The 27,513-nt window shown below is 40.7% G+C and overlaps 1 protein-coding gene across 3 annotated transcripts in view; it reads left to right on the top strand.

Moving 5' to 3' along the window:
• sgpp2 (sphingosine-1-phosphate phosphatase 2) overlaps positions 1 to 26,471 on the top strand; it is a 47,799-nt gene extending 21,328 nt beyond the window's left edge. For 2 of the 3 annotated variants that reach the window (XM_020513870.2, XM_048604409.1), the window contains 3 exons: positions 15,900 to 16,079; positions 23,115 to 23,204; positions 25,822 to 26,471. In XM_020513870.2, the coding sequence (XP_020369459.1) occupies positions 15,900 to 16,079; positions 23,115 to 23,204; positions 25,822 to 26,367 (816 nt within the window). In that variant the 3' untranslated portion in view covers positions 26,368 to 26,471. Of the gene's footprint in view, positions 1 to 7,633; positions 7,724 to 15,899; positions 16,080 to 23,114; positions 23,205 to 25,821 lie in introns of all 3 variants that reach the window. The other variant, XM_048604407.1, reaches the window with a different exon arrangement.
• The last annotated feature ends 1,042 nt before the right edge of the window (positions 26,472 to 27,513 follow it).

Genomic DNA, 27,513 nt, shown 5'->3' with positions numbered 1-27,513 from the left:
ATGCTACCACCAGACACATATTCCCCTCCCCTACCATGTCAGCCCTTCACAAGGACCATTCCATCCAGGACACCTTGATCCACTCCTCCTTCACTCTCCCAACATCCCTCCACATCAGCATGGTACCTTCCCCTGCAACTCCAGGAGGCGTAATACCTCCTGTTTACTTCCTCCGTCCTCAGTATCCAAGGCTCCAAACACACCTTTCAGGTGAAGTAGTGCTTTACCTGCACTTCACTCAATCTAGTCTACTGTATTTTCTGCTCACAGCGTGGTCTCCTCTGTATTGGGGAAACAAAGTGCAGACTGGCAACATCTATGTTCTGTCCACAAAAAAGGCTCTGACCTTTCAGGTGCCTGCCACTTCAACACAGCACCCTGTTCCCGGGCCAACATCTCTGTCTCAGGCTTGCTGAAGTGCTCCAGCAAAGTTCAGCGCAAGCTGCAAGAACAGCACCTCATTTTCTGGATGGGAATTCTGCAGCCTTGTGGACTTAATATTGAGTTCAATCATTTTAGGGCTTGAGCACCTTCTCCCATGAACTTGCACTCACCCCATACCCCAGGCCTTGTCATCACATGGGCTGCTACCACACAACCCACTGTCAGCTACTAATAGTCTCCATTAGCAGCTATTTATTCTCCCAGGCTATCCTTTATCCACTCCTCCAACTGTTTTTCCCTCTGTTTGGGCTCTATCCCTACCTATCGTTTACTCCTTACCCCTCCTGCCACACCATCTTCTGCATGAAAACCAAAATTTCCTAGTTACCATTAGCTCTGAAGAAGGGTTACTGCACATGAAACATTAACTCTGATTTCTGCCCACAGATGCTGCCAGACCTGCTGAGTTTTTCCAGCAATTTCCATTTTTGTTCATGATTGATGGTGGTTTAACCTAAGGATCACTATGCCTCAGGCAAGGGGAGAGGTTGAGACATAGGGCCCTTTATCATAACCTCAGTCAGTATGGGAATTGAACGCATATTAATGCTGGTTATCCGTTCAAAACGAGCAGAGTGATGCAGATTTCTGGGAATCAGAGAGACTCACATACACATATTGTGGTTTTTCTCTGGTATACTTCAGAGAAACTTTTATCTTTCTTTTAAATCCCTAAAGAAGTCAGTGGTAGTAGGAACTGCAGATGCTGGAGAATCTGAGATATACAAGGTGTAGAGCTGGATGAACACAGCAGGCCAAGCAGCATCAGAGGAGCAGGAAGGCTGACGTTTCGGGCCTAGACCCTTCTTCAGAAAAGAAGTGAGTGTCAGCTTTGCAGCCAGCAGTTGAAGAGCTCTGTGTTGTTACGTTTGTGTCAGCATATCTAGGTAAGATTGACTTCTCTTATATTTAGAGATAAAGGGCAGAATCTTCCCAGTCACTGGACGACATGGATAATGGTGAGAAAGTTGGCAGAATACAGCACGAATAAAAAGATGAGATTGGTGTTGTCAAGAAGGAAAGTCTGGTTATGCCTCTTAAAGTTTCAGTCGCAGAATGATAATCTTGCTAGTAAGAAGCAAGTCTGTATTCGCAGTATTGACAGTAGATTACTTGGGGCCGGCACAGTGGCTCAGTGGTTAGCACAGCAGCCTCACAGCGTCAGCAACCTGGGTGCGATTCCACCCTCTGTGTGGAGTTTGCACATTCTCCCCGTGTCTGCGTGGGTTTCCTCCGGGTGCTCCGGTTTCCTCCCACAGTCTAAAGATGTGCAGGCTAGGTGGATTGGCCAAGCTAAATTGCGTGTAGTGTTCAGGGATGTGTAGATTAGGTGGGTTATAGGGGGATGGGTCTTGGTGGGATGCACAGTGTGGACTTGTTGGACCGAAGGGCCTGTTTCGACACTGTAGGGATTCTATATAAAAAATTATTAGTTAATCTCCTCTCATTTATGTGCAGGTTGCTATTCTCCCAAGTACCAGTGGTAAATTAGATGGCACCAGTCCCAACTTGAAAGTCAGTGTGAATCTTCATGGCTGCATATCACTGGTGTCTTCTCCAGGCCTCCATGTTCGCTAGCATTCTGTAAGATCTCAGGACGTGGTCCATGGACAGCAACAACCTGCATCATTCCATTCATAGAAGTCAGTATCAGCAAAGCACTAGTCTGATCACATCATCATGGCACATCTCCGACCTACTCGTAATACAGATCAGCATTTCAATACTGCACTTTAGAGCTCACCGACACCTTACATTTGCACTCCTGCTGCCAAATCAATTTACATAGAGAGACAGGCACTCATTACATGTCTCATAATAGGGTGCATCTCATTGCTCCTTAGCTTGCTTTCTTAATGCTCTCTCACTTTCCACTTACTTGGATGCTTCAGAATCTGTGTCTTACCTTGCCTTTTCACACAGACAGAAGGCCCGGTAGCTTGTTATGCATATCAGCACTGAATAGTCAAGGGTGAACATGTTGCTGTATGGCACTATGCTATATCAATGTCACACCTAGAGCATGTGCCAGCAGCTTATGTTCTTCAATCAAATGACCATGTTTGAAAATCTAAAGGGGATCGTCCTTGGTTGTGTCAAGAAGGACACTGGCAGCCAGAGGGCCAGTTTATCCTCAGTCAGAATACATGGTGAGGTCTCCCAAGTGAATACATAGGAAGTTCATAGAGCAGGAATGGCTAATTGTTTGGGGGGATAGGGTGAGTGACAGCATTGAGAAAAAAATGCTGCATGCAGTAGCCAGACTATGAGCCTTGATGGGATGTAGGCGATGGCCTAGTGGTATTATTATCGCAAGACTATTAATCCAGAAACCCAGCTGATGTTCTTGGAACCAGGGTTCGAATCCCACCACGGCAGATGGTGGAATTGGAAGTCAAAAAAAAAGTCTGGAATTAAGAATCTACTGATCACCATGAAATCATTGCCGATTGTCAGAAACCCATCTGGTTCACTATGTCCTTCAGGGGAGGAAATCTGCCACCCTTACCTGGTCTGACCTACATGTGACTCCAGACCCACAGCAATGTGGTTGACTCTCAACTGCCCTCTGAAATGGCCTAGCAAGCCACTCAGTTGTACCAATTGCTAAAAAGACTCAAAGAAATGAAACTGGACGGATCACCTGGCATCGACCCTGGCACCGGAAAAGACAACGGCAGAAACAGCCCTGTCGACCCTACAAAGTCCTCTTCGCTAACATCTGGGGGATAGTGCCAAAACTGGGACAGCTGTCTCACAGACTAGTCAAGCAACAGCCTGACATAGTCATGTGCATGGAATCATACCTTACAAACAATGTCCAGACACCACCATCACTATCCCTGGATATGGCCTGTCCCACCAACAGATCCAACAGAGGGGTGGCACAATGGGACACAGTGGGGAGGGAGTTGCTCTAGGAGTCCTCAACATTGACTCCAGACCCCATGAAGTCTCATGTTAGACATGGGCAAAGAAACCTCCTGTTGATTACCACATACCGTCCTCCCTCAGCTGATGAATCAGTATTCCTCAATGTTGAACAACACTTGGAGGAAGCACTAAGGATGGCAAGGGCACAAAATGTACTCTGGGTGGAGGATTTCAATGTCCACCACCAAGAGTGGCTCGGCAGCACTACTACTGATTGAGCTGGTCGGGTCCTAAAGGATATAGCTGCCAGACTGGGTCTGTGGCAGGTGGTAAGGGAACCAACAAGAGGGAAAAACATACTTGACCTCATCCTTACCAATCTGCCAGCTGCAGTTGCATCTGTCCATGACAGTATCGGTAATAGTGACCATTACACAGTCCTTGTGGAGACGAAGTCCCGCCTTCACATTGAGAACAACCTCCATCGTGTTGTGTGGCACTATCACTGTGCTCAATGGGACAGACTTTGCACAGATCTAGCAACTCAAGACTGGGCATCCATGAGGCGCTGTGGGCCATCAACAGCAGCAGAATTGTACTCCAACACAATCTGTAACCTCATGGCCCAATATATGCCCCACTCAACCATTACCATCGAGCCAGGGGATCAACCCTGGTTCAATGAAGAGTGCAGGAGGGCATGCCAGGATCAGCACCAGGCATACCTGAAGATGAGGTATCAACCTGGTGAAGCCACCAAACAGGACTACTTGCACGCCAAACAGCATAAGCAGCAAGTGATAGACAGAGCTAAGTGATCCCACAACCAACGGATCAGATCTAAGCTCTGCAGTCCTGCCACATCCAGTCGTGAATGCTTGTGGACAATTAAACAACTCACTGGAGGAGGAGACTCCACAAATATCCCCATCCTCACTGATGGAAGAGCCCAGCACATCAGTGCAAAAGATAAGGCTGAAGCATTCGCAGCAATCTTCAGCCAGAAGTGCCGAGTGAACGATCCATCTCTGCATCCGCCAGTAGACCCCAGCGTTACAGATACCAGTCTTCAGCCAATTCGATTCACTCCACATGATATCAAGAAACAGTTGGAGACACTGGATACTGAAAAGGCTACCGGCCCTGACAACATTCCGGCAATAGTACTGAAGACTTGTGCTCCAAAACTTGCCGCTCCCTCAGCCAAGCTGTTCCAGTACAGTTACGACACTGGTATCTACCCAACAATGTGGAAAATTGCCCAAGTATGTCCTGTATATAAAACCAGGATAAATCCAACCCAGCCAATTACCGCCCCATCAGTCTCCTCTCAAGCATCAGTGAAGTGATGGAAGGTGTCATCAACAGCACTATCAAGCAGCACCTGCTCAGAAATAACCTGCTCAGTGACGCCCAGTTTGGGTTCCGCCAGAGCCACTCAGCTCCTGACCTCACTACAGCCTTGGTTCAAACATGGACAAAAGAGCTAAATTCCAGAGGTGAGGTGAGAGTGACAGCCCCTTGATATCAAGGCTGCATTCAACTGAGTATGGCATCAAGGAGCCCTAGCAAAACTGGAATCAATGGGTATCGGGGGCAAACCCTCCAGTGGTTGGAGTCATACCTGACACATAGGAAAAAGGTCGTGGTTGAAGGAGGTCAATCATCTCAGCTCCAGGACATCTCAGCAGGAGTTCCTCAGGGTAGTATCCTAGGCCCAACCATCTTCAGCTGCTTCTTCAATGACCTTCCCTCCATCATAAGGTCAGAGGTGGGGATGTTTGCCAATGATTGCACAATGTTCAGCACCAATCATGACTCCTCAGATACTGAAGCAGTTCATGTTCACATGCAACAAGATCTGGACAATATCCAGGCTTGGGCTGACAAGTGGCAAGTGACATTCACGCCACACAAATGCCAGGCTATGACCATCACCAATAAGAGACAATCTAACCACTGCCCCTTGACATTCGATGCTGTTACCATCACTGAATCCCCCACTATCAATATCCTGGGGGTTACCATTGACCAGAAACTCAACTGGACTCACCACATTAACAGAGTGGCTACAAGAGCAGGCCAGAAGCTGGGAATACTGTGGCGAGTAATTCATCTCCTGACTCCTCAAAGCCTGTCCACCATCTACAAGGCACAAGTCAGGAGTGTGATGGAATACTCCCCACTTGCCTGGATGAGTGCAGCCCCAACAACACTCAAGAAGCTTGACACCATCCAGGACAAAGCAGCCTGCTTGATTGGCACCACATCCACCACTCCCTCCACCACCGACGCTCAGTAGCAGCAGTGTGTACTACCTACAAGATGCACTGCAGAAATTCACCAAAGATCCTCAGACAGCACCTTCCAAACCCACGACCACTTCCACCTAGAAGGACAAGGGCAGCAGATATATGGGAACACTACCACCTCCAAGTTCCTTTCCAAGTCACTCACCATCCTGACTTGGAAATATATCGTCGTTCCTTCACTGTCGCTGGGTCAAAATCGTGGAATTCCCTCCCTAATAGTATTGTGGGTCAACCCACAGCAGGAAGAATGCAGCCGTTCAAGAAGGCAGCTCACCACCACATTCTCAAGTGCAACTAGGGATGGGCAAGAAATGCTGGCCAGCCAGCGACGCCCACATCCCACAAAATGAATAGGAAAAAAAAATGTGGGTGCAGCATCAGAGTAAGTATGAGATAGAGGAAGGAAGATGGAAGCACTTACCCTTGTGAAACACAGAAGGTCATTAACATTCTTGTGGCATTGATGTGCATTGCTGTGGACCCTGGGCTCAGCACTGACATAGATAACTACTTCAGACCAGAATGTCAGTGTTGTAAATGGTGTGCAGCTGGGGTTTAAATGTGGCTCTTGTGGCATGAACACTGTAAGATCCCAGCATCAGTAAACACTTCTGTCACTGCTGACCATAAGACTGTGTGAACACAATGTTATGGAATAGAGACGGTGCACAATCATTGAGATGACCAGCAGAGAATCATGTGAGAAAAGTCACCAGCATTTGCAGAGGGAAACCCTCCATGAAACTCCGCAAACATTGACACTTAGGCAAAGACGTGGGAATTTTCAGTCAAAAGTGTTATTTAGTATTTGTTATTTTACATATTGAGGAAGGTAGTGAAGTGTATGATGTATTGCTAAAGAGAATGTACTGTTCATTCACCTGTTTTCAGTAAAGGAAACCATTTGTTGTTTCGAAGCCCGAATGCCTATTAAAAGAGTGTGTTCAATCTGCTTTCTAGAGGAAACAAAACTTTTCAGTAGCTGATGCACAGAGATATACGATGCTGGCTCTCACTAGCATTTGGCTAGATATTGGATAAGTTCAGTGCACAGTAGATTGTACAGAATGAGGGCCACTCGTGATGGAGTTGGTGCATCTGATCATGAAAAAAATCTAGTGCAAAATAAAAAAATGCAATTGCCATTTACACTTAGTTATATTGCAAGCTTTGTGGCAGTGAGTGCTATTTCACATCTGGAAACTTTGCTTGTCAAATGCCTTATTGAAAGTTAAACCTAAGCTTCAAAGTTTAAATGAACCATTTCACTCATGGTTTTTAATCATTAAATATTCCAGTAGCAGAGGCCAGTCAGAACTTGAATTTACATGAATTAGCTCTGCACTCTACACAAACAACAGTGATCTAAGGAGCAAATATGAAAATTGCTTCCAGCTCATAACTCCTATGATTCCATGTCGCTTGATGGAATTAGAGACAAAGATAATGCTGTTTCTTATCCTTTTGCACATATGGATGCATGATGTTAGCCCAGTATTTCTGTGAAATTAAGATCTTTAAGCGAATCTACTTCAGTGAAAGTAGGAATGACGTTTGAGACTGACTCATCCAATCCAACTCCTAGTTACTAGCAATAGAACAGTACCTGCAGATGACTGAAGTCAGTACCTTGGCATCTTTTCTTGTAATATATCCAGACAATGTGCATCCATTTTGAAGCTATTTGATTGCCAGAAGTTGATGGAATGGGATCATGCTAGCGCTGGTTACTCATATGTTTGATCACGAAGAATACTGTGGGATAAGTCGGAATCTGTTCTTTTGAGAGCAGGTCAACTGTTCAATCTATATAGAGATGCAATGTTATTTTGAAGAGAACATTTGATATATATTTGAAACGGAGGATATATAAAATATCATGCAACTAAATTAGATTGAGGAAGCTCCATTTAACCAGCACCAGCATGGTCTCAATGGTAATTTCATGCCATAAATACTATAATAATTTTGTATTTGTGTGTTCCCTTATTATTTTGGTTTAGGCATTTGTCTTTGTGGTAGTACGGCTGCCATGTCTTATTAGTCTAATATGGAGAGGCTCTCTGGCATTTTCTCATCAACAGAGGATGAAGGTGATTTTCCAAGGAGTTTTCTTTTGTGAGTTGCAAATGTATTTCCCAGTTGTGATGTAACTTGTTTTTTGTAGCCACGAGGGTTCTTTCATTCAAAGCTAAACATTTTTATTCACCCAAAGCAATAAATAAAAGGCCATCAGGAAAACAGCATCTTATGTCAAAGTCTACACTCCCATTTCTCTCAGCACAATCAATAATATTTAATAAACATTTAATGCAAATATTTTAAAACAGCAACATAAATTACAAGTGAAATTCAATGACTAAAATGAAACATTTTGTTTAAAGGCAATGGGCTATTAGACTTGGTGATGCAGCTGATTTTCTGTTATAGAAAATATAAAAATATGGCAGAACATAATCAATTTAAGTATATGTATATTTTTCAATAGGATCAGTGAACTGCTGCCTGCCAATTTACAGAAGGCTGGGTACTATTTACTCTATTCCTTTTTTTATGGAAATAGCAGTGTTGTTGCCATGGTCAGTCACATGATATTTAGTTAGAAGGTAAAAGTCAATACTCCCTTAGCTGCATATTTTCTGGTTCCATCTGGTTTTCTAGCCAAGTCCTAAGCTCTAGACACTGTTCTCTCAAAGTCACACAGGCATAATGGACTTAACCCTTTGAATAACATCATTACTGCCCTTCCACTATTTCAAGCACAGTACTGTTTCTTATCATTCAATTCAAATATTACAACTAGACAGACATTTACTTTCAAAAACACTGCTCAGAATAACCACAATTCTTTTGATTTGACTTTAATTGAGATGGATCAACATCTCTCAAGAAGTTAATATTAAATCAGCAAAATGGAGAAACTTCAGGTTTTCATTCACAATAATTCAATGTTATCTCTGAATATTTTCTGCATAATTTTAATAGCCTTTATTTACTTAAATAGTACCTAACACCTCACACCAAGTCCTTAGGCCACAAAAACCTTGTATTTCATAACTGGAAGGAATTTGATATTATTTTCCTTCTTCCATTAAGCTTTCTTATCATTTGCTGACCTATCTTTTTCCCACTGTGTTCTACTCACAGCTTTGTAACTTCTTTACTTGACCACACTTCTGCACTCTTGGCTTTTCTCTCCCACTCTAGTCCCCGTAAATTTGACATCATCTAAATTCTCAGTTGCCTGCATCTTAGCTCACAGTATGACCCGATCCACGATCACCCCTGTCCTTTCTGACTTACTTCGGCTCCAGGTCAAGTAATAACTTGATTTTAAAACTCTTCCTTGTTTTTCAATCCCTCTGTGGCCCTGCCTTTCCATATTGCTGTAATCTGCTCTAAATCATCAACTCTCTGTAGTATCTGTGCACCTCTTAATTCTGATCTCTTACATATTTCCAATTATAGGTGCTCCAACTTTGGCAGTCATGCCTTCAGGTGCCTAGATCCCCCATGTTCTAGAATTCTCTTCCTGCACCCTCTTGATCTTTCTCTCTTGTTTGCCTCTGTAAAGACACTGCTTCAAACCTACTTCTTCGATGAAGCTTTTGGTCAACTAGCTTAATATACTCCTTATTTGTGTCAGAGTGATTTTTTTTGTCTGCTGATTATATCAGGCTGTGTGCACTATTGCTCGACATAGGATACAATTGCTGCCAAGACCCTCTTCTTTTAGGGCATGTATCCAAAGGGTCTGCTTGGTCGGATGTGGTGGAGGAAAACCATATGCTATTCGGATGAGAACCAGGTCTTGTATTAAACAAGATGTCATTTATTTAACATGAGCAACCCTAAGTACAAGTTAAGCTGATATGACAGACGTTTTTTTCAGAGACTGTGAAGAGGGCCTGGATGGTAGTACTAACTCCTTTGAGATCCTAAGCTGTTTCCCACTAGACCAAATCACATCATCTCAGTGAGTAGAGTTTAAGACAGTCCTCAATATTAACCCTTTCAGACTGACTTTTTTAAAACATGTTTCTTTGCATTAAAATATTTTACAAATATACACTATTATTGTTTTGTGGATGCTTTAATTCCACTTACAATCCAAGCATTGGAAACCTTGAACGAAAATATTTCGAAGTGTTGAGCAAGGAAACATCATGACTGTGACTTTCCTCATTTTCATGTGCATAAGAATTCACATGATGCTGAAGAATCTTTGCTCATATAATATAGCTGATTTGCAGGTTTCCAGTACATTATTGTCTGTTGTAAAGATATTCATGGAGGAGGTCAATGTGGGGAATACTCTTGTGCTGCTGGCCTGAGTTCACTTTCCAGTTCTGGTTTTTTAAGTGACATTCTGAGCAATGGGAGCTCAGGTGCGAGAGACAGAGGTTAATGACCTGAGTCCACAAACTGCACTTTCCTAAAATTATTTCCTGTAAAATCTTAAATGACTTTAGAATAAATAGGGAAGTAGTTAAACTAGATTGCCATTTTAGCTTCTGCTTATACATTAGGAAAACCATTTTTGCAGCAGTTATTTGGCATTGCAGACTTAAACGTCTGTAAATAAAGTTTATACAAATATTTAAGCACTGAAGATGCAAAGGGATAGGACAAAACTTGTGGAATAACAGCAAATAAGAGTCTAGTGGGCAGAAAGAACACATTCAATGCATATTCCTTCAGATGAAATTGAATATATCGATGAGTGGGAAAGAGAGATGCTACAGTGTTCAAAAACTGGTTATCACTGTGATTAGATTTCTCTTTATTGAGCATATGTAGTAAGGGAGAAATGTCGTTGCCTTGTCAACCTGCTACAATGATTTTCACAGAATTGCCTTTGCATATTGAACATTTTAGATAATGTAAAATAGTCTAATGCATTTCATGTTATAATTTGAACTTTTTTAAATTCAATTCTCATTTTTTAAATTTATTCTTTTGTGGGATTTGGGCATTGCTGACTGACCAGCATGTACTGCCTATCCCAAGTTCCCCTTGAGAAGGTGATGATGAGCTGCCTTCTTGAACCAGTGCAGTTCCTGTGCTGTACGTAGACCCACAATGCCATTAGGGAGGCAATTCCAGGATGTTGACCCAGCAACACTGAAGGAACAGTGATATACTCCCAAGTCAGGATGCTGACCGGTTTGGAGGGGAACTTGCAGGTGATTGTGTTCCCATGTATCTGCTTCCCTTGTCCTTCTAAATGGAAGTAGTCACAGATTTGGAAGGTGCTGTCTAAGGATCTTTGGTGAATTTCTGTAGAGCAACGTGTAGATAGTTCACACTGCTGCTACTGAGCGTCGGTGGTGGAGGGATTGGATGCACTGCTACCAGTCTAGTGGGCTGCTTTGTCCTGGATGGTGTCAAGCTGCTTGAGTGTTCTTGGAACTGCAACCATCCAGGCAAGTGGCGAGTATTCCAACATACACCTGATTTGTGCCTTGTAGATGGTAGACAGGCTTTGGGAAATCAAGTAATTTATTTTCTGATGTATATGTCCACCATCAACACAATTATTTTGTGCACCATGATTAAGAGGAAAACTGCTCATAGAAACCTAGAAAATAGGAGCAAGATCATGCCCTTCAAGCCTGTTCCACTATTCATTACGATCATTGCTCATCATCCAATTCAGTACCTTATTTCCACTTTCTCCCATTTGAACACTTTAGCCCCAAGAACTTTATCTAACTCGAAAACATTCAATGTTTTGGGTTTGATTACTTTCCATGGCAGAGAATTCTACAGGCTCACCACTCTTTGGGTGAAGAAATTTCTCTTCATCTCAGTCCTTAATGGCCTATCTGATATCCTTAGACTGTGATCCCTGGTTATGGACTCTTCAGTCACCAGGAACATCCTCTTTAGTCCAATTAGAATTTCATAGCTTTCTATAAGATCCCTCTCCTTTTAAATTTGAGTAATTAAATCTGTCTGTCTGTCTTTATACATCAGTACTATGATGCCAGGAATCAGTCCAGTTAACCTTCATTGCACTCCTTCCATAGCCAGAACATATTTCCTCAGATAAGAAGACCAAGACTGCCCACAGTACTCCTGGTATGGTCTCACCAAGGCCCTGTACAATTGCAGCAAGGCATTCCTGCTCCTGTACTCGAATCCTGTTGTTACGATGGCCTACATACCATCTGCCTTCTTCACTATCTGCTATACCCACATGTACAAGAACACACAGGTCTCACTGAACCTCCCCCTTTCCCAACATATCACCATTCAGAAAATAATCTGCGTTCGTGTTATGCTATCAAAATCGATAATCTCACATTATACTTCAGCTGCCATGGATTTAACCGAGTTATTGAAGTTACAGGAGGTCTGTTATAACATGTGTTCCGGCAATGCAAATTTTCTATAATGCGACTGACAAATAAGGGAATGCCATTTCTAAAATGCGAACTTGTGTTGGCTATAACACGATTACATTGATTCCAACCTCTCTCCTTCAACTCATGAACCACGCTGCATTAGCAGCTTTTAAAGCTTATTATTTTAGGCACACATTTGAGACGCTGTTTGCAGTCACTGAGGGGGATAAGGACAGTGTTCTTCAATTTTGGAAGAGCTTTAACATCAAGAATGCAACTGACATTATCGTGGAGGCCTGTGATGATGTCAGTAAAGACTGCTTGCATGCGGAAGATTCTCCCAGATTTTTTTCAAGATTGTAAAACCTTTGATCCATCAGAGGAGCTCCCAAGAATCAAAGAACATGTTGATCTTGCAAAGCAAGTTGGACTTGAAGGAGTGGAGAGTGAGGATGTTGAAGAGTTGCTTGAGTCCCACTGTCAAGATCTCTCTACAGCTGATCTACAACAACATGTTGCTGAGGGGGAAGTGGAAGCTGGAGATGAAGAAGATCAAATCCAGGATGCAACACCATGAGAACTTTTCACTTTTGTTATGTCTTCTATTCTGAGGGAAATTGAGAAGCAGTTGCAGCTCTTAGAGGACAACAATTACAATGCAGAATGCAGCAGGGTAGCAGTTTGTGGAATAAGATCTTATTTGGCACCTTATGAACAGCTTCTTCATGAAAGAAGAAAAAGGGCAAAGCAGCAAAAACTGGATGTCTTTTTTAAGCCAATCTCCACAAAACAATCAGAAGACAATGAACCCCAGGCATCCACTTCTGGATTAATTCTTTTTCACCCTAACCTTGCAACCACAACTGCACCCGAAGATGATGACGATGATGACAATGACAACCCTCAGTCTCTGCATTAACAACAAAGCAACCTCAAAGCCTCCTCCCCCATCAAGTCACCTTGACATTTTTTTCAAGATAAGCTGTTAAATTTACTTTTATTTCATTATTAGATATGAATTAAATATTTATTCACACTGTGCTATCCTTGGTGATAGGCTTTTTAATGATTTTTGAGCGATTTTGAGTGATCTTTTTTGGTGCTCTGCCCCTAACCCTGCTTTTCCCATAGGCCCCGTTATTTCTATAGCATGATTTTCTATAACGCAATGTTGCACCGAAATGCAACTATTGCATTATAGCTGAACTGCCTGTATTTGAAAAATTAATATCTGCTGTGCTTAAAGGAGAGCCTGTAGATGCATTATGCTTTGATTTTGGGACATATTTGATAAGGCGCCACATCAAAGGCCACTGCAGAAAGGAAAGGTTCATAGTGTAAGGAATAACATATCAGCATGGATAGAAGATTAGATGGCTGACTGGCTGGCAGAAAACACAGCATTCATAAATTGTTCTTTGATTGGCAGGATGTGATAAGTAAAGTCCCATAGGGATCTGCTGGGCCTCAACATATGCAATTTAGATCAATGACTTAGGGCAGCAAAGGCAAGGTGGCTAAATTTGCTGATGACACCAAGGTAGGTAGGAAAGGGTTTTGGTTATGAAGACATACGGAAATTGTAGACTGAAATAGATAGGTTGAGTGATTGGGCAAATATCTGGCAGATGGAATATAATGTGGGAAAATGTGAATTGTTAAGACTTCTTAATAATGGATTCCAACATTTTCCACTAACTCCTTTAGTTTCCTGATTCATCGCTCCCTTTTTTCTTGAGTAGCGGTGGTTCATTTGCTAACTACTAATCTGCTGGGACCATTCAGAATGTAAGGAATTTTGAAAAATTGTAACCAGTACGTTCACTATCTCTGCAGCTTTCTCTTTTAGAATCCCATGATGTATGGTTTCATGTCCTGGGGACTGTTAGACTTCAGTTCCTTAATTTCTCAACGGTGGAAATTGTAGCATTTTATTTCCCTTTCTAGCCTGAGCCAGCGAGGATAATTCCAGTATCCCTCACACATTCCAACTTAAATCCGTGATTAAATATGAAATCTTTCCAGTATTTAAACCTCAGTGCTATATTGTGTCTTATTTTACCAGTGAGTCACCAAAATAACTCAAATAATAAAGTTTCCTGACCAATATTTATCCCTCAATCAACTAAAAGTATTTATGTTTATAATATCACCTTGATGCCTGCAGAGCAATGTTCTGTTCAAACTGCCTGTTACATTTCTTACATTATAACTGCATCAACACTTTCAAAGTACTTTACTGGATGACAAGAGCTTTGGGATGCCTGAGAAGCAGAGGGTTGTCCAATGGGCAGAGATGGAGTAGAATGAGCCAACACTTCCTGCAATGGTCTCATTGAAATATGCCAGTTGATGTGCTGTATGTAAACTTTCAAAACAAATTTGACAAAGTGCCACACAGTAGACTTGTAAGCAAAGTTAGAACTGGTGGAAGGAAAGTCAAGTTGTAACAGGTACAAAACTGGTTGGCCCATAGAAAACAAACAGTAATTGTTAACATTTGTTTTTCAGAATGCAGGATGGTTTATAGCAATGTTCCTCACAGCAATCAGTGTTAGAACTCCTGATCTTCCTGATATGTATCAATAACCTAGTCTTTGGTATGCAAGACACAATTTCAAAGTTTATGGATGATGCAAAGCTTGGAAGTATTGCAAAGCATGGGGACAACAGTGAGCAGTGCCAGTTTAAATTTAATGAAGAAAACTGTGAAGTGGTTCAGTTTGGTATGAAGGACACAGAAAAATAACACAAAATAAGGGGTACAACTTTGAAAAATTTGCAGGAGCAGAAGGATTGGACGTACATATGCATACAGCATGGAACTGGTAGGATAGATTGAGAGAGCAATTAATAAAAGATATGGTAAATTGAGTCTTATCAATAGGGGTATTAAGTACATACTTAAATAAACCTGTACAGAACACTGGTCCAATCTTAACGGGAGTATTGTGTACAGTGGAGAAGTTGGGACTGTTCTCCCTGTAGAAGAGAAAGCCAAGAGAAAATTTAAAATCATGAGGAACCTTAACAGAATAGACAAGGAGAAACTGTTCCCATCAGTGAAAGGATCAAAAATCTGAGGGCACAAGCATAAGTAGAAGAAGCAATGATGATAAGGGGAAAAAATATTTCATAATGCAGTGAATCGTTAGGATCTGGAATGTGCTGCCCAATAGTGCGGTAGAGGTAGGATTTATTGAGCCTTTTCAAAGAAATTTGGATCATTCTCTGAAAAGAAAAAGAAAAGGCAAGGCTGCAGGGCAAAAACAAAACTGAGAGCTTTGGTAAATTGCTCCTTTAGAGGGCTAGCACCAGCATGGTGGGCCAAATAGCCTCTTGTGCTGTAGTCACCTGTGATTCTAAATGACTCTAAGAGAGTTTTACAGAGTATATATTGTGAGCATATTTCCTTTGGCTGATGAGTTTGGAACTAAGAAGTATAGTTTTACAATAAACGGTCAGTCATTTAAAGCTGAGGTGAAAAAAAATTTCCTCACTCACATGGTTGTGAATCTTTTGAATTCTATAGCCCAGAATACTGAGGATACTTAATCATTGAGGTTCAAAGTTGAGGTTGAGAGGTTTTGAACTCCAAGGGATTTAAGGGATTTGGGAATTAGATCGGGAGAGTAGAATTGAGGCCAAATATTAGCTATGATCTTATTAAATGACAGAGTAAACTCAAGGGGCTGTATGTACACCAGTTCCTATTTTCTTATGTCCTGAGGTTAGGAAAGGCATTATATGAATTCAAATTCTTCCTGTCAGATATCTTTTAATATATAATTATACAAAATTAAAAATTAATGAGTTCTAAAATGAAGTAAAGCAGGAAGAAACATTCAGAAAATAATGGAATTGTGCAATGTACCTCTGTGAATAACTGTCTCTAACCATTTTGTAATTGTTTTGACAGATTGTTATGTACTTGGGGCAAGCCTCCAAAGACATCATTAAGTGGCCTCGTCCATTATCCCCACCAGTTGTAAAGTTGGAAACAAGAGTTGATGCAGAGTACGGTATGCCATCAACGCATGCCATGGCAGCAACTGCTATCTCCTTTACGTTCCTTGTCGCTACAATGTACAGATACAAGGTAGGAATTTTATATTCTATTCTTGACAGGAGCTCGCAAATGTAAAACCACAATGTGCAGCTTTGAAATCAGTTACAGGTATCATTCCTCATTAAAAAGATTTCTGCCCACATTGTTAATGCCTATCTACTTCACTAACTTACTCATGAAATACGGATAAATTGCAGAATTACATTCTGAATTTCAGAAAAGTTAACAGCTTTCAATTCACAGCATGTACTGACATTTATCATCAAGCAGACATGGTGGGATCATTTCTCAGTCTTTGAGATGATTTCATAACAGGAACAGCAGGTTCTAGAGCAGTTACAATGGCACTCAAGAATTCTTAATAAGTGACCAAATAATCTGAATCAGCGCAGAAATTGTTTTTACTAATCATTTCTATCTTGTACTTTTTTAATTAGTAACCCCGCACCCAACCAAACTTTCTTGACTTAACATTCTTTCAAAAAGTTTTAGTTGATGTTACCTAACATATTTTTGCTGATTTTCTCTTCTCATCTCCCTCAGTAACTCTACGGGAGGAAAGTTTCATTGAGGAAAAGAAAGTAGAAAGTTAAGTGCATGCTCATGTCCTCTGTTTCTGTTCCTATAATATCATTTTCCTTGGGCTCAACCATTTAAATATGTATTTCTGGTATCCAAGAACAATTTCCACTTTCTTTTACCATGTTGTCTTTCTTCCCTTATAATATTGCAACAGATACTTCTTTTTTCCTCCTTATTGGGTTGCTTTCATATTCCATGTTCAACACCAACAACTTTTCACCTTTTTGTTACAAATATAACAGCAATCCTGAAGAGGAATAATATTGGACTCAAAACATGACCTCTCATTCTTTCTCCACAAATGCTGCCACGCTTGCTTCGTTTCTGCAACACCTTCTATGTTTATTTCAGATCCCCAGCATCCACGGTATTTTGCTTTCTGAATTCTGTTCAACGACAAGTTTTGGAATCTTGGTTGTGAAAGTCTTAAGGGGGCGCGAATACAGGGCTGTGTGGTCAGGTTGTCTTACTGGGAAAAAGTTGAAAGATGTTCATAGTTTGAAATAATGACCAGGGCAAATGAGCTGATAAACTGGTAGATAAACCATTAGACTCCAAGTTTCACAGGGAGATGGTAGGAGTGTCAGATTTTACACATTGTTATATTTCAAATTGTTTACTTAATTTAAAAATAGAATTATATTACAAATCCAGAGGATAGTTAATCAGCATTTCTACCTGGATGTAAGGTCCTTGGGATTCACATTGTCCTGGAGGTAACCTTTGAAAGGAGAACAGGCAATGCAAAGTCATTGTAAGATCAACTTACAGAGTTTCTTCTTTCGACATCCCTGTATCTCACAGACAGGGCAGCCTGAAAACATCTGAGAAACAGAATAGGGATAAAGATGGCCAGTCAATTATCCACCATATAGAATGCTAGTGGGAGTTCATTTGAATTTGAAAATATTAAGTTTGTCAGAATTTAAAGAAGACTGGAAGAATAAAGTTAGCTTTGGCTAGAGAGAAGAATCTCCATGGTAACACTCACCAGGAAAATCATTTTGGGGTTTGGAAGCTATCTGGCTAGAAAAGAAAAAGGAAGCAAGTCATTAGGATCAAAAAATAGTTTTGGATTATTTCCAGGAGAACAAGTGTTCACTAAGGGACAAAGTATAGCATAAGCTTAACTAGGGATCTTCAGTCATTTTAAAAATTAAATTGGGGACTCATTTCTGTAGTCTAGTGGTTACGCTGGCTACAAAAGTAGTTGTAATCAATGTTATTTGGACACTGTGTGTTACTGTAATAGTTTTAAAACTAAATCTTGCTGTTTAGTCCAGTCAATTATACAGTCATAGAGATATACAGCATGGAAACAGGCCCTTTGGTCCAACTCATCCATTCCAATTAGTTATCCTAAATTAATCTAGTCCCATTTGCCAGCATTTGGCCCCTATCTTGCTAAACCCTTCTTATTCATAAACCCATCCAGATGCCTTTTAAATGTTGTAATTGTACCTGCCTCCACCACTTCCTCTGGCAGTTCATTCCATACACACACCACCCTGTCCATGAAAAACTTGTCCCACAGGTCCCTTCTAAATCTTTCCCCTCTCACATTAAACCTATGCCCTCTACTTTTGGACTTCCCTACCCTGGGGAAAAGACCTTCACTATTGACCCTATCCATGCACCTCATGATTTATAAACCTCTTTAAGATCACTCCTCAGCTTCTGATGCTCCAGGGAAAATAGCCCCAGACTATTCAGCCTCTCCCTATAGCTCAAACCCTCAAATCCTGGCAACATCCTTGTAAATCTTTTCTGAACCCTTTCAAGTATAACAACATCTTTCCTACAGCAAGGAGACCAGAATTGCATGTAGATTTCCAAAAGTGGCCTAACCAATGTCCTTACAGCCGCACACAACTTCCCAACTCCTATACTCAATGCACTGACCAATAAAGGCAAGCATACCAAACATCTTCTTCACCTGTGTACCTGCGACTCCAGTTTCAAGAAACTATGAAGCTGCATCCCAAGGTCTCTTTGTTCAGCAACACTCCCAAGGACCTTACCATTAAATGTATAACTCCTCCCTGTGCCAGTAGCCTGGGTTGTTTCTGCCTTGGCCAGCTGTGGAGCTACCACAGTGGGGTCTTCACCAGATTGTGCCACCTCATGCTTTTTCATGCCAGTTCCCACCACGGTGTCAGTATCTGCACAGGGAGCAGCCTTGCCAATACTTCCTTTGCAGCCTTTTTAATCTTGTCTTCAAAGATTGAGGAATGGGGCTTCTGGCAGAGTCAGACATTTTGATGCTGAGGTTGAGGTCAGGCTTTCAGAACCTACAAGATAAGAGAGAAAGTATTATGGCCAATGGTTAAAAGAGCTTCCAATGATTGACAGTGACAGGGAGAGTGGTAGTGGCATTCAGAATAGTACTTACACATTTGGCAGGGCATGTATGTTTCAGTATCTGCGCTGAAGCAATCTTAGTCTTTATCCTATGAGAACCAAAATTATCTCCTTGAAGTGGGTGAGGAGCCTAATGCTCAGCACACCTCCATACATCCTGACTCTCTCTGGCTTGGTATGGAGTATCTTCTTTCGCAATGAAAAAAGGGTGGGATGAATGAGATGACACTGGATGGCATGGCTATCAGTGCTGGTGCGTGTAGAGGAAAGATGTCACGATGTCCTGAAGTACTGAAGAGACATCATAGAGAGCATACAGGAATATAGTGTGGGAAACTGAGAGGGAAGACCGTGTGAGGGAAGTTGTTGTGGGCAATAGTGAGAGTGGTAGAGCATTACCCTTGCTGGGAGCTATGTGCACAGGCATTGATAGAGTGAGTGTGAAGTAGCAGAGACAGATTGTGGCACTTCCTGTGGATGAGCAGAAAGACTTTTGGGGATTGCTAGCTGGAGACAGCACTGTCCCAGGCAGTGACCTTGTACCTGGCTGGAAGGGTCTGGTGGTGCAGCCTCCTGTGAGAAGAGGACAGCCCTCTTCTGCACCACCAGGATCTCCAGGTCCCTTTTGGAGATTTACAATGCCGTCTTCCCCTTGTCCGACATCTTCTGGGCACATCTGCCATTGCTCAGGGCAGCTTCGGAATGCCAGTGCATATCCAGGTGCAGTATTGAGTTTTGGTGCAGATGCAGGTGATAACTTTCTTTTTGCAGGTATCTGTTGAGTGAGGAGCTATTGCAGGAAGGTCATGTGGTAAGATCGGGCAGAAATTGGATGTGACAGGCCCCATAGGGTGAGGCAAATTTGGTAAGATAGGGCAAGAAAACTCACTAGACATCGTGGCAACGAAGCCTTCCAAGAAACTCAACACAGCTTGAATTTAGCCAAAACAAAGTAAGATTCAGCCCGCTGACTATTACTTATTACACTAAATCTAATTAGACTTTGGGCAAAATATGAATCTTGGCATAGACGCTTTGCATATCATGTAACAATGTCAGTTTTTGCTTCATGTGTAGCACTTTTTTCTCTGACTCACAAGCTTCCAGGTTCAAGTCTCGAGTCTGAATTTGAACACAAAATCAAAGCTTACATCCAGTCCATTGCAGAGCTGAAGGTGTTCAGAGGTACTGTCTTGAGACAAGATATTAAATTGAGTTCGATCTAACACTACTTCAAAGAAGATCAGGGAAATTCTTCCAAGTGTCTTAAAATTCATCGTTAATTCACAAAAACAAATCATCATTGCATTTTTTTTGTGGAATTTTGCTTTGTGTAAATTGGCTGCAATGTTTCCATCAAATAGCAATTACATTTCAGAAGTACTCCTTTGCTGGTAAAAATGAAATGTCTGCTGGTCATGAATAGCAATATATAAATGCCAGTCTTTTACATTTAATGAAAAGATAACACAGCCATTGTATGCTGAATTAGTCAATTTTATCTAGATTGTTTCAAAACTACAATATTTCTGAGTTGTGCTATATATACACCTATCCCAAACTTAATCGTGAAATTGTGTTGAAATGAAAAGCAGCAACTGCCAATCGATTTTCTAAGTAAAATAGAATTGATTGCATTTGTCCTTTGACACATAATTGTAACAAATGGAAATTTGTGAAAATTGGCACGGGACTTAAACAATGACTTGCACGTTCTAAGGTCATTCATCAGTTTATTCACATCCACATCTGCAATAAGACTACTTTGTGGCAGTGTAATGAACATGAAGGATCCGTTCTGGTTCCACTACTTTTCGTCATTTATGTAAATGATTTGGATGTGAATATAGGAGGTATGGTTAAAAATTTGCAGATGACACCAAAATTGGAGGTGTAGTGAAGACGATTATCTCAGGGTATAACAGTACCTTGACCAGATGGGCCAATGGGCCAAGGGGTGGCAAATGGAGTTTAATTTCAATAAATGTGAGGTGTTGCATTTTGGTTAGGCAAACCAGGGCAGGACTTATACAGTTAATGGTAGAGCCCTGGGGCGTGATGCCGAACACAGAGACCGAGGGGTGCAGGTGCATAGTTCCATGAAAGCCGAGTTGCAGGTAGACAGGGTGGTGAAGAAGGCGTTTGGCAAACTTGCCTTCATTGGTCAGAACATTGAGTATAAGAGTTGGTTTGTGCAGGACATTGGAGAGGCCACTCTTACAATATTGCATACAATTCTGGTCGCCCTTCTATAGGAAAGCTATTGTTAAACTTGAGAGGATTCAGAAAAGATTTACAAGTATGTTGCTGGGATTGGAGGGTTTGAGCTATAGGGGAGCTGAATAGACTGGAGATTTTTTTCCCTGGAACGTCAGAGACTGAGGGGTCACCTGATAGAGGTTTATAAAATCACCACGGGCATGAATAGGGTGAATGGCCAAGTTTTTTTTCCCTTGCGTGAGGAATCCAAAATTAGAAAATGAAGGTTTGAGGTAAGTGGGGAAAGATTTAAAAAGGACCTGAGGGGTAACTTTTTCACACAGAGGGTGGTGCGTGTATGGAACAAGCTACCAGAAGAAGTTTTGGAGGCAAGTGCAATTGCAAAATTTAAAAGGTATCTGAATGGGTTAGATGAATAGCAAGGGTTGACAGGGATATGGGCCAAATGCTGGCAAATGGGACTATTTCAGATTGGTTGGTGCCGATGAGTTTCCATGGTCTGTTTCCATGCTGTGTGACTCTATGACTATTTGGAAAGATAACTTGAAAATAGTTCTTATTAAAGAACTAGAAACTAAGAATGATGATTCATTGTCTGTGCATTAGAATTTAAAATATTGCTTTATTACAACTTCCAGACAGAAAATATATGCACTTAACAGCAGAATTGCCACTTTAGTTGTTTTACTTCTTAATTCCATTACAGTAATTTTGTGAATATTTATAAGAGGCTAAGATGGATTTAAAGCCCTATAGATCATTCTTGTTAATAGTGCCTGCTGAATAAAAACAGCATGAAAATATAGCAATAGTATTATAATGTCTCCATCAGCATATGATCATTAAAGAGTCACATAAAACAATACTGAAAATTTATGAAGGAACCATATAATATTATTCTTTGTTCACTTTAAAACACAAGTCAATCTTCTTGAACCTGGTCCAATAAATCTGTACCCAATATCTTTATCAGTACTTAAGAAACAGATAAGCAGTCAATTTAATCAACTTGTTTTGTTTAACCACATGAATGTGCCAAATGGTTGTTTTCTAACTCAGTATCTGATGGCAGCTGAGTGCCAAGTTTGCACAGTTATGAGATTAATCCAATTAAATACTCACCATAAGTTATTTACTGTCTGTGCTGGGTATATTTGCAGAAAATTTAAGATCTCTCTGTCCATGGAAATAACAACAAAAGAAGCAACAGTTTGTCAGAAGAAGCAGAGTCATGTGGGGGAATTTATTGGCAATGTCATGCTGGGACTCAACACAAAAATAGTGTGTATGTGCCACTCCAGGGACCAAAATAATTGTATAAATATTTTTATTCTATTTTTGTTCTCCTTGGATAAAGTTCCCAAGCTGTTCCCGAGGAGGTTCTTGAAATGGCCAGCTGCTAGCGTCACCCATACAGCTTCATTCACTTATTGAGAAATTTTTGCAAAGAATGTCTTCCGTATTTGTCAAATTCAGTTGTATGTCTGATTCTTATTAATCTATGGCATAGTGCTTACTTCCATCATTCAAAAAACTTCAATTATCTAAATGACATTTTTTTTAAATCAACAATTGTCTGTCCATTATAATTCCAACAGCTATGTTCTCGTTTCCTTTACAGACAGTTAAAAGCAGGCATCGTATGTATTAATTTATTCATCAGACAGTTGTCAAGACATATGTTAATTTGTTTTTACACTTAAATTTTTATTTTGCAGCAATTTAATAACATTGGGGACTTTCTTTTAAATACATTGGTCCTGGCATACAGTTATTAACAATACAATACTTCTGTAAAACTGGAAGAGCACACCTAAATTTTAATCAAACCTCTCTGTGAAATATGCTGTTCTGAATAATTAATCTATCCATTAATAGAGATTTGATGTGCCTGATTTACAGTATTCAGTTGCATTAGGACTAATGGCATCTACGGTGCTGTCTGCTCTGGTCTCACTCAGCAGGCTCTACACAGGAATGCACACTGTGCTGGTAAGACACAAATTCCCTTTATTACCATGGTAGCTCTCGTATTATGAAAAATAACTAACAAAATCACAGAGGACAAAAAGATGATATTATATGTCAAAGGACTAAAAAAATTGAAAATAAGTTAATTATTTTTTCAACTGGCACAGTAATTAAACTTGAAATTGAACCTTTTCAAGTCTCGGCACATTCTGTTATCAATATCATGAAAGGATTGGCAGGCAGGGTCTCTTTCCTCTTGAAGAAAGAAAGCTGAGGCATTTAAATTATGAAAGGTTTTCATAGAGTGGGAACAGAAAAAGGAACAACAAGTGGCCATTAATGTAAGATAGTCACCATGAAATCCAATAGGAATCCAGAAGAAATTACTAAGTGGCAAGATGAATGGTAAGAATGTAGAACAGCCTACCACAAGAAGTGGTTGAAGCAGCTTGAATTGATGAAGTTACGGGAAGCTTGTGAGGGAGAAGTAAGTCGAGGTTTATGATAACAGACTTAAATGAGGAAAGATGGAAATAGGTTCAAATGAAGCATAAACACCAGGCAGCATGGCCAATGCTCATGAAATAAAATAAGGCACAATTCAACAGTGGGAGGAATGTGGTGGAGCGTGAGGAGTGGATACTGTTGACCATAAGAGCACAGGGTATTTCTGATTAATATGACAATGGGAGGGCTGCTGATGAGTGTAAATTGGATTGCGGGGTGTTCCTGGTAACTGTAAGAGCTGAGTTAAGGAGTTGGTTCAAAGCAAACAAACCTCAGACTCCTAACATTATCATCTCTCTGCTGGTCAATTCATGGACCTGCAGTCCCACTCAAATCATTAAACTGAGATTCCCAGGCTCAGTCTCTCACAGACCGTCATAGATATACAGGACAAAAGGTAACCAATGTTGAACCTGAGGCATACAGTCAAAATGAGGGGCAAACCCTTAAAATGCATAAATCGGTCGCCCTGACACTGGTATGGATTGGTTGGGCCGAGTGGCCTGTACTCAATATCCAATGTAACATATGTAACTTTAATGCGCTTTTATCATATTCCCTATTAAAAAGCATTCTGAGTCAGCTATCTCATTGTTATGTCAGAAATAAATGATTTTAACTCTGCAGCAACGTATTGGGATAACATTAGTGCTTGGTATATCACTAAACCATAGAGACTAGGTCAAAGGAATTTGGATCCCAATCTGTATTCAATTAGCTGATTTCAGGCAGAATAGCAATTGACCTCTATGTTCCTAATCTAGATAGGGGAAAAGTTTCTTGAGTTATCACTCATGATTACTTACCAATTAATATTGCTGGAAAATGCACAACTGGGTAAAATTTAATCCAAATGGCAGGGGCTTTGGGTACCAGCTGCAGAACACTTCCTTTGGGGAAAACCTGCCATATTAAATGTCATTTAGGCTTCCCTGGGATCAAGTGTTCAAGGGTGGAAATCTGATACCTAAGAGTTTCTGACTAATCAGAAACCAACAGCAATGCATTGGCATCAGCACCACCAGTGGGATAGCAGCAGCTATTGGAAGTGCAGCCACCAGAGGCCCAGTATCAATGAAAGACCCAGGCCACAGATGAATGAGGACAGGATGGGTATCACGGGGTGAAAGTTATTGACTAGGCAAGGGCAATGGGACAAAAGGGCAAGAGGTGGGTCCCACTATCCCAAATCCACTTCCTGATATCAAATCCCTTGATCAGACATTGAATGCCTTTGAATGGGGAACGCAATGGAATTCTGAAAGCAAATTCAGCAGAATTTGCTTTTCTGGCTTTCCACATGGTGACAGCTTTGTCTGCCACTAGTTGCATACCAGCAGCAACAACATGAGGCTCTTAAGTAGGTATTCATTTTAGGTATTAATATTAATTCCTCCGGGTGCTCCAGTTTCCTCCCACAGTCCAAAGATGTGCAGGCTAGGTGAATTGGCTATGCTAAATTGCCCATAGTGTTCAAGGATGTGTAGATCAGGTGGGTTACACGGGGATGAGTCTGGGTGGTCTCTGAGGGTCAGTGTGGACTTGTTGGGCCAAAGGGCCTGTTTCCACATTGTACGGTTTCTATGATTTCTATGATTAATTGTCTATTTAAATCTCCAGTGAGCATCAGTGCGGGAAGACCATGTAGATGCCTTCCTGCCCCTGACAAAATCAAGGCAGGGAGGTGGCTCTGTCTCCACCCAATATCCCCCAACCAAATAAATACTCCCATTTCCAAACTTGCCTCAAGGAGGGTATTAAATTCTATGCATTATCTGGACTTTGTGTTGCCATCTGTTATGAAATAGTGCACAAAACATGTAACATCTGAGATCAAAACATGTAATATCTGAGATCACACATGAAGATTAGGCAGTTTAGCAGGTTTGCAATCATGAAGTTGTGATCCAAGAAGTGTCAGCATCTTTAACAGACAAGGGGGATTAAATTCAGAAAATAAATTGAAATCTTCAGTGTCAAGATTTAATTGCAGTCTATACCAAACAACTTGGAAGAAAGATTGTGAACTTTACTATTGGGTTTGTTAAAAATATACCACTGAAGTAACTTTAACAATAATGTATTGTTAACACTGTCAATGTATTCTAATTCTGTTCATATCAATTTTCAGGATGTGATCTGTGGAATCCTTGTTACTGCAGTGTTTATGGCTCTTACATATCCTTTCTGGAACATTATTGACAATTTCCAGTTAACCAGTCCTTTAACCCCCATCATTGCAATAGTTATACCCTTTCTCATGAGTTATACCTATCCAGCACTAGATCATTACAGCCCAACCAGAGGGGACACCACGATTATCCTGGGTGTTGCATCAGGATGTACAATTGGCTTTTGGATGAACTATCAGTATGGTCGGACATATGAGCCTACAGGACCTCTCCCATTTGAACTACCTTCTATAACACTGGAAGTTGTGTCACTAGCAATTGCACGCTTTCTCGTTGGAATTATTGTTCTTGTTGCTACTCGCCAAGTTGTCAAAACATTCTCCCTCAAAGCACTGTGTGCATGGTTTAATGTTGGAGAACATGATGAGGAAGCTAGGAAAAGACTGGAAATTGAAGTACCATATAAGTTTGTAACATATTCATCCATTGGCTTCAATGCAACAGCTGTAGTTCCTTTGCTGTATCAATTCCTTGAACTACTGTGAGAATGGCTAATGGATGGAGTTTTGTTGTAATTTCTTATGTAGACTGAGATGCATTTAATGCATTGATGAAGACCAACATAAAAGATATTTCCTGCACTATCATATCACAACTTTTCATTTAAATATTATTCGTGTGTATGTGAAATCATTTCATAGTTTAGTTACTTTCCTAGTCTCCTGGTAATTCCCCATTGCTAGCCAAGAGTGTATGTGGGTGATCTAACCTCAAAGCAACAATGTGATGAAACAACTGTTTAAATGTGCAAAGGAGGCCTGAAGTCACTGACTCTTGCATTCCTTTTTCTGGTCTCCTCTTTCCGTTTCTCAACTGTTCTATGTTTGGTTGAAAGACCACAGGAATGAACCCACATTTCACCACTCACACTTCAGTGCTACATACTGCTGCTTCAGTGTGCTTCAGGATAGTGAAGAAAACTTTATAACAGTTTTCCTGTTTAAATATACTGCAATCAAGAAGTGAATCTTAATGAATGTGACCTCTTAATGAGGTCATTGGGTCAACAATTTCTTTGCATTAGGAAAAATACTTTTAAACAAACTTTTAATCTTTTTACATCAATTTCAAATTAAAAGCCAATGACAATTATTTTTGCTAGGTAATTAACTTATTAAAAAGCATTTGATCTTTTGAAATAGCGCTTTATTTGATTGTTGGATTCAAATTTGAATAGGTTAATCTTTCCTCTGGAACATAAAGTTCAATGTGATTAACTCATGGTGCACGTGTGATATAGTACCAGTGGCACCTTTACTGCAGTTCTTTAACATACCAGCAGCTACGGATAGATTATGGTAATTGCTTCTAAACATGAAATATGAACAAATTATCAGTGATCTTAAATATTCACTGTATCCATCAATGACACACAGTGGCTGCAGTGTGTACCATCTACAAGATGCACTGTTGGTACTCTCCAATGCTTCTTTAACAAAACCTTCCAACTCTGCAACCTCCAAAACCTAGAAGAAAAAACGTACATTCATTCCCCTTCAAGTCATACACCACTTTGACTTGGAAATATATTGCTGTTTCTTTGTCGTTGCCGGGTGACGAACCAAGAACTCCTTACCTTGTAGCCCTTTGGGTAAACCTACACAGACTCCAGCAATTCAAGAAATTGATTT

The sequence above is a fragment of the Rhincodon typus genome, chromosome 13, assembly GCF_021869965.1.
Source record: "Rhincodon typus isolate 14 chromosome 13, sRhiTyp1.1, whole genome shotgun sequence".
Lineage (NCBI taxonomy): Eukaryota > Metazoa > Chordata > Chondrichthyes > Orectolobiformes > Rhincodontidae > Rhincodon > Rhincodon typus.
This window is presented reverse-complemented; position numbering and strand designations above follow the sequence as displayed.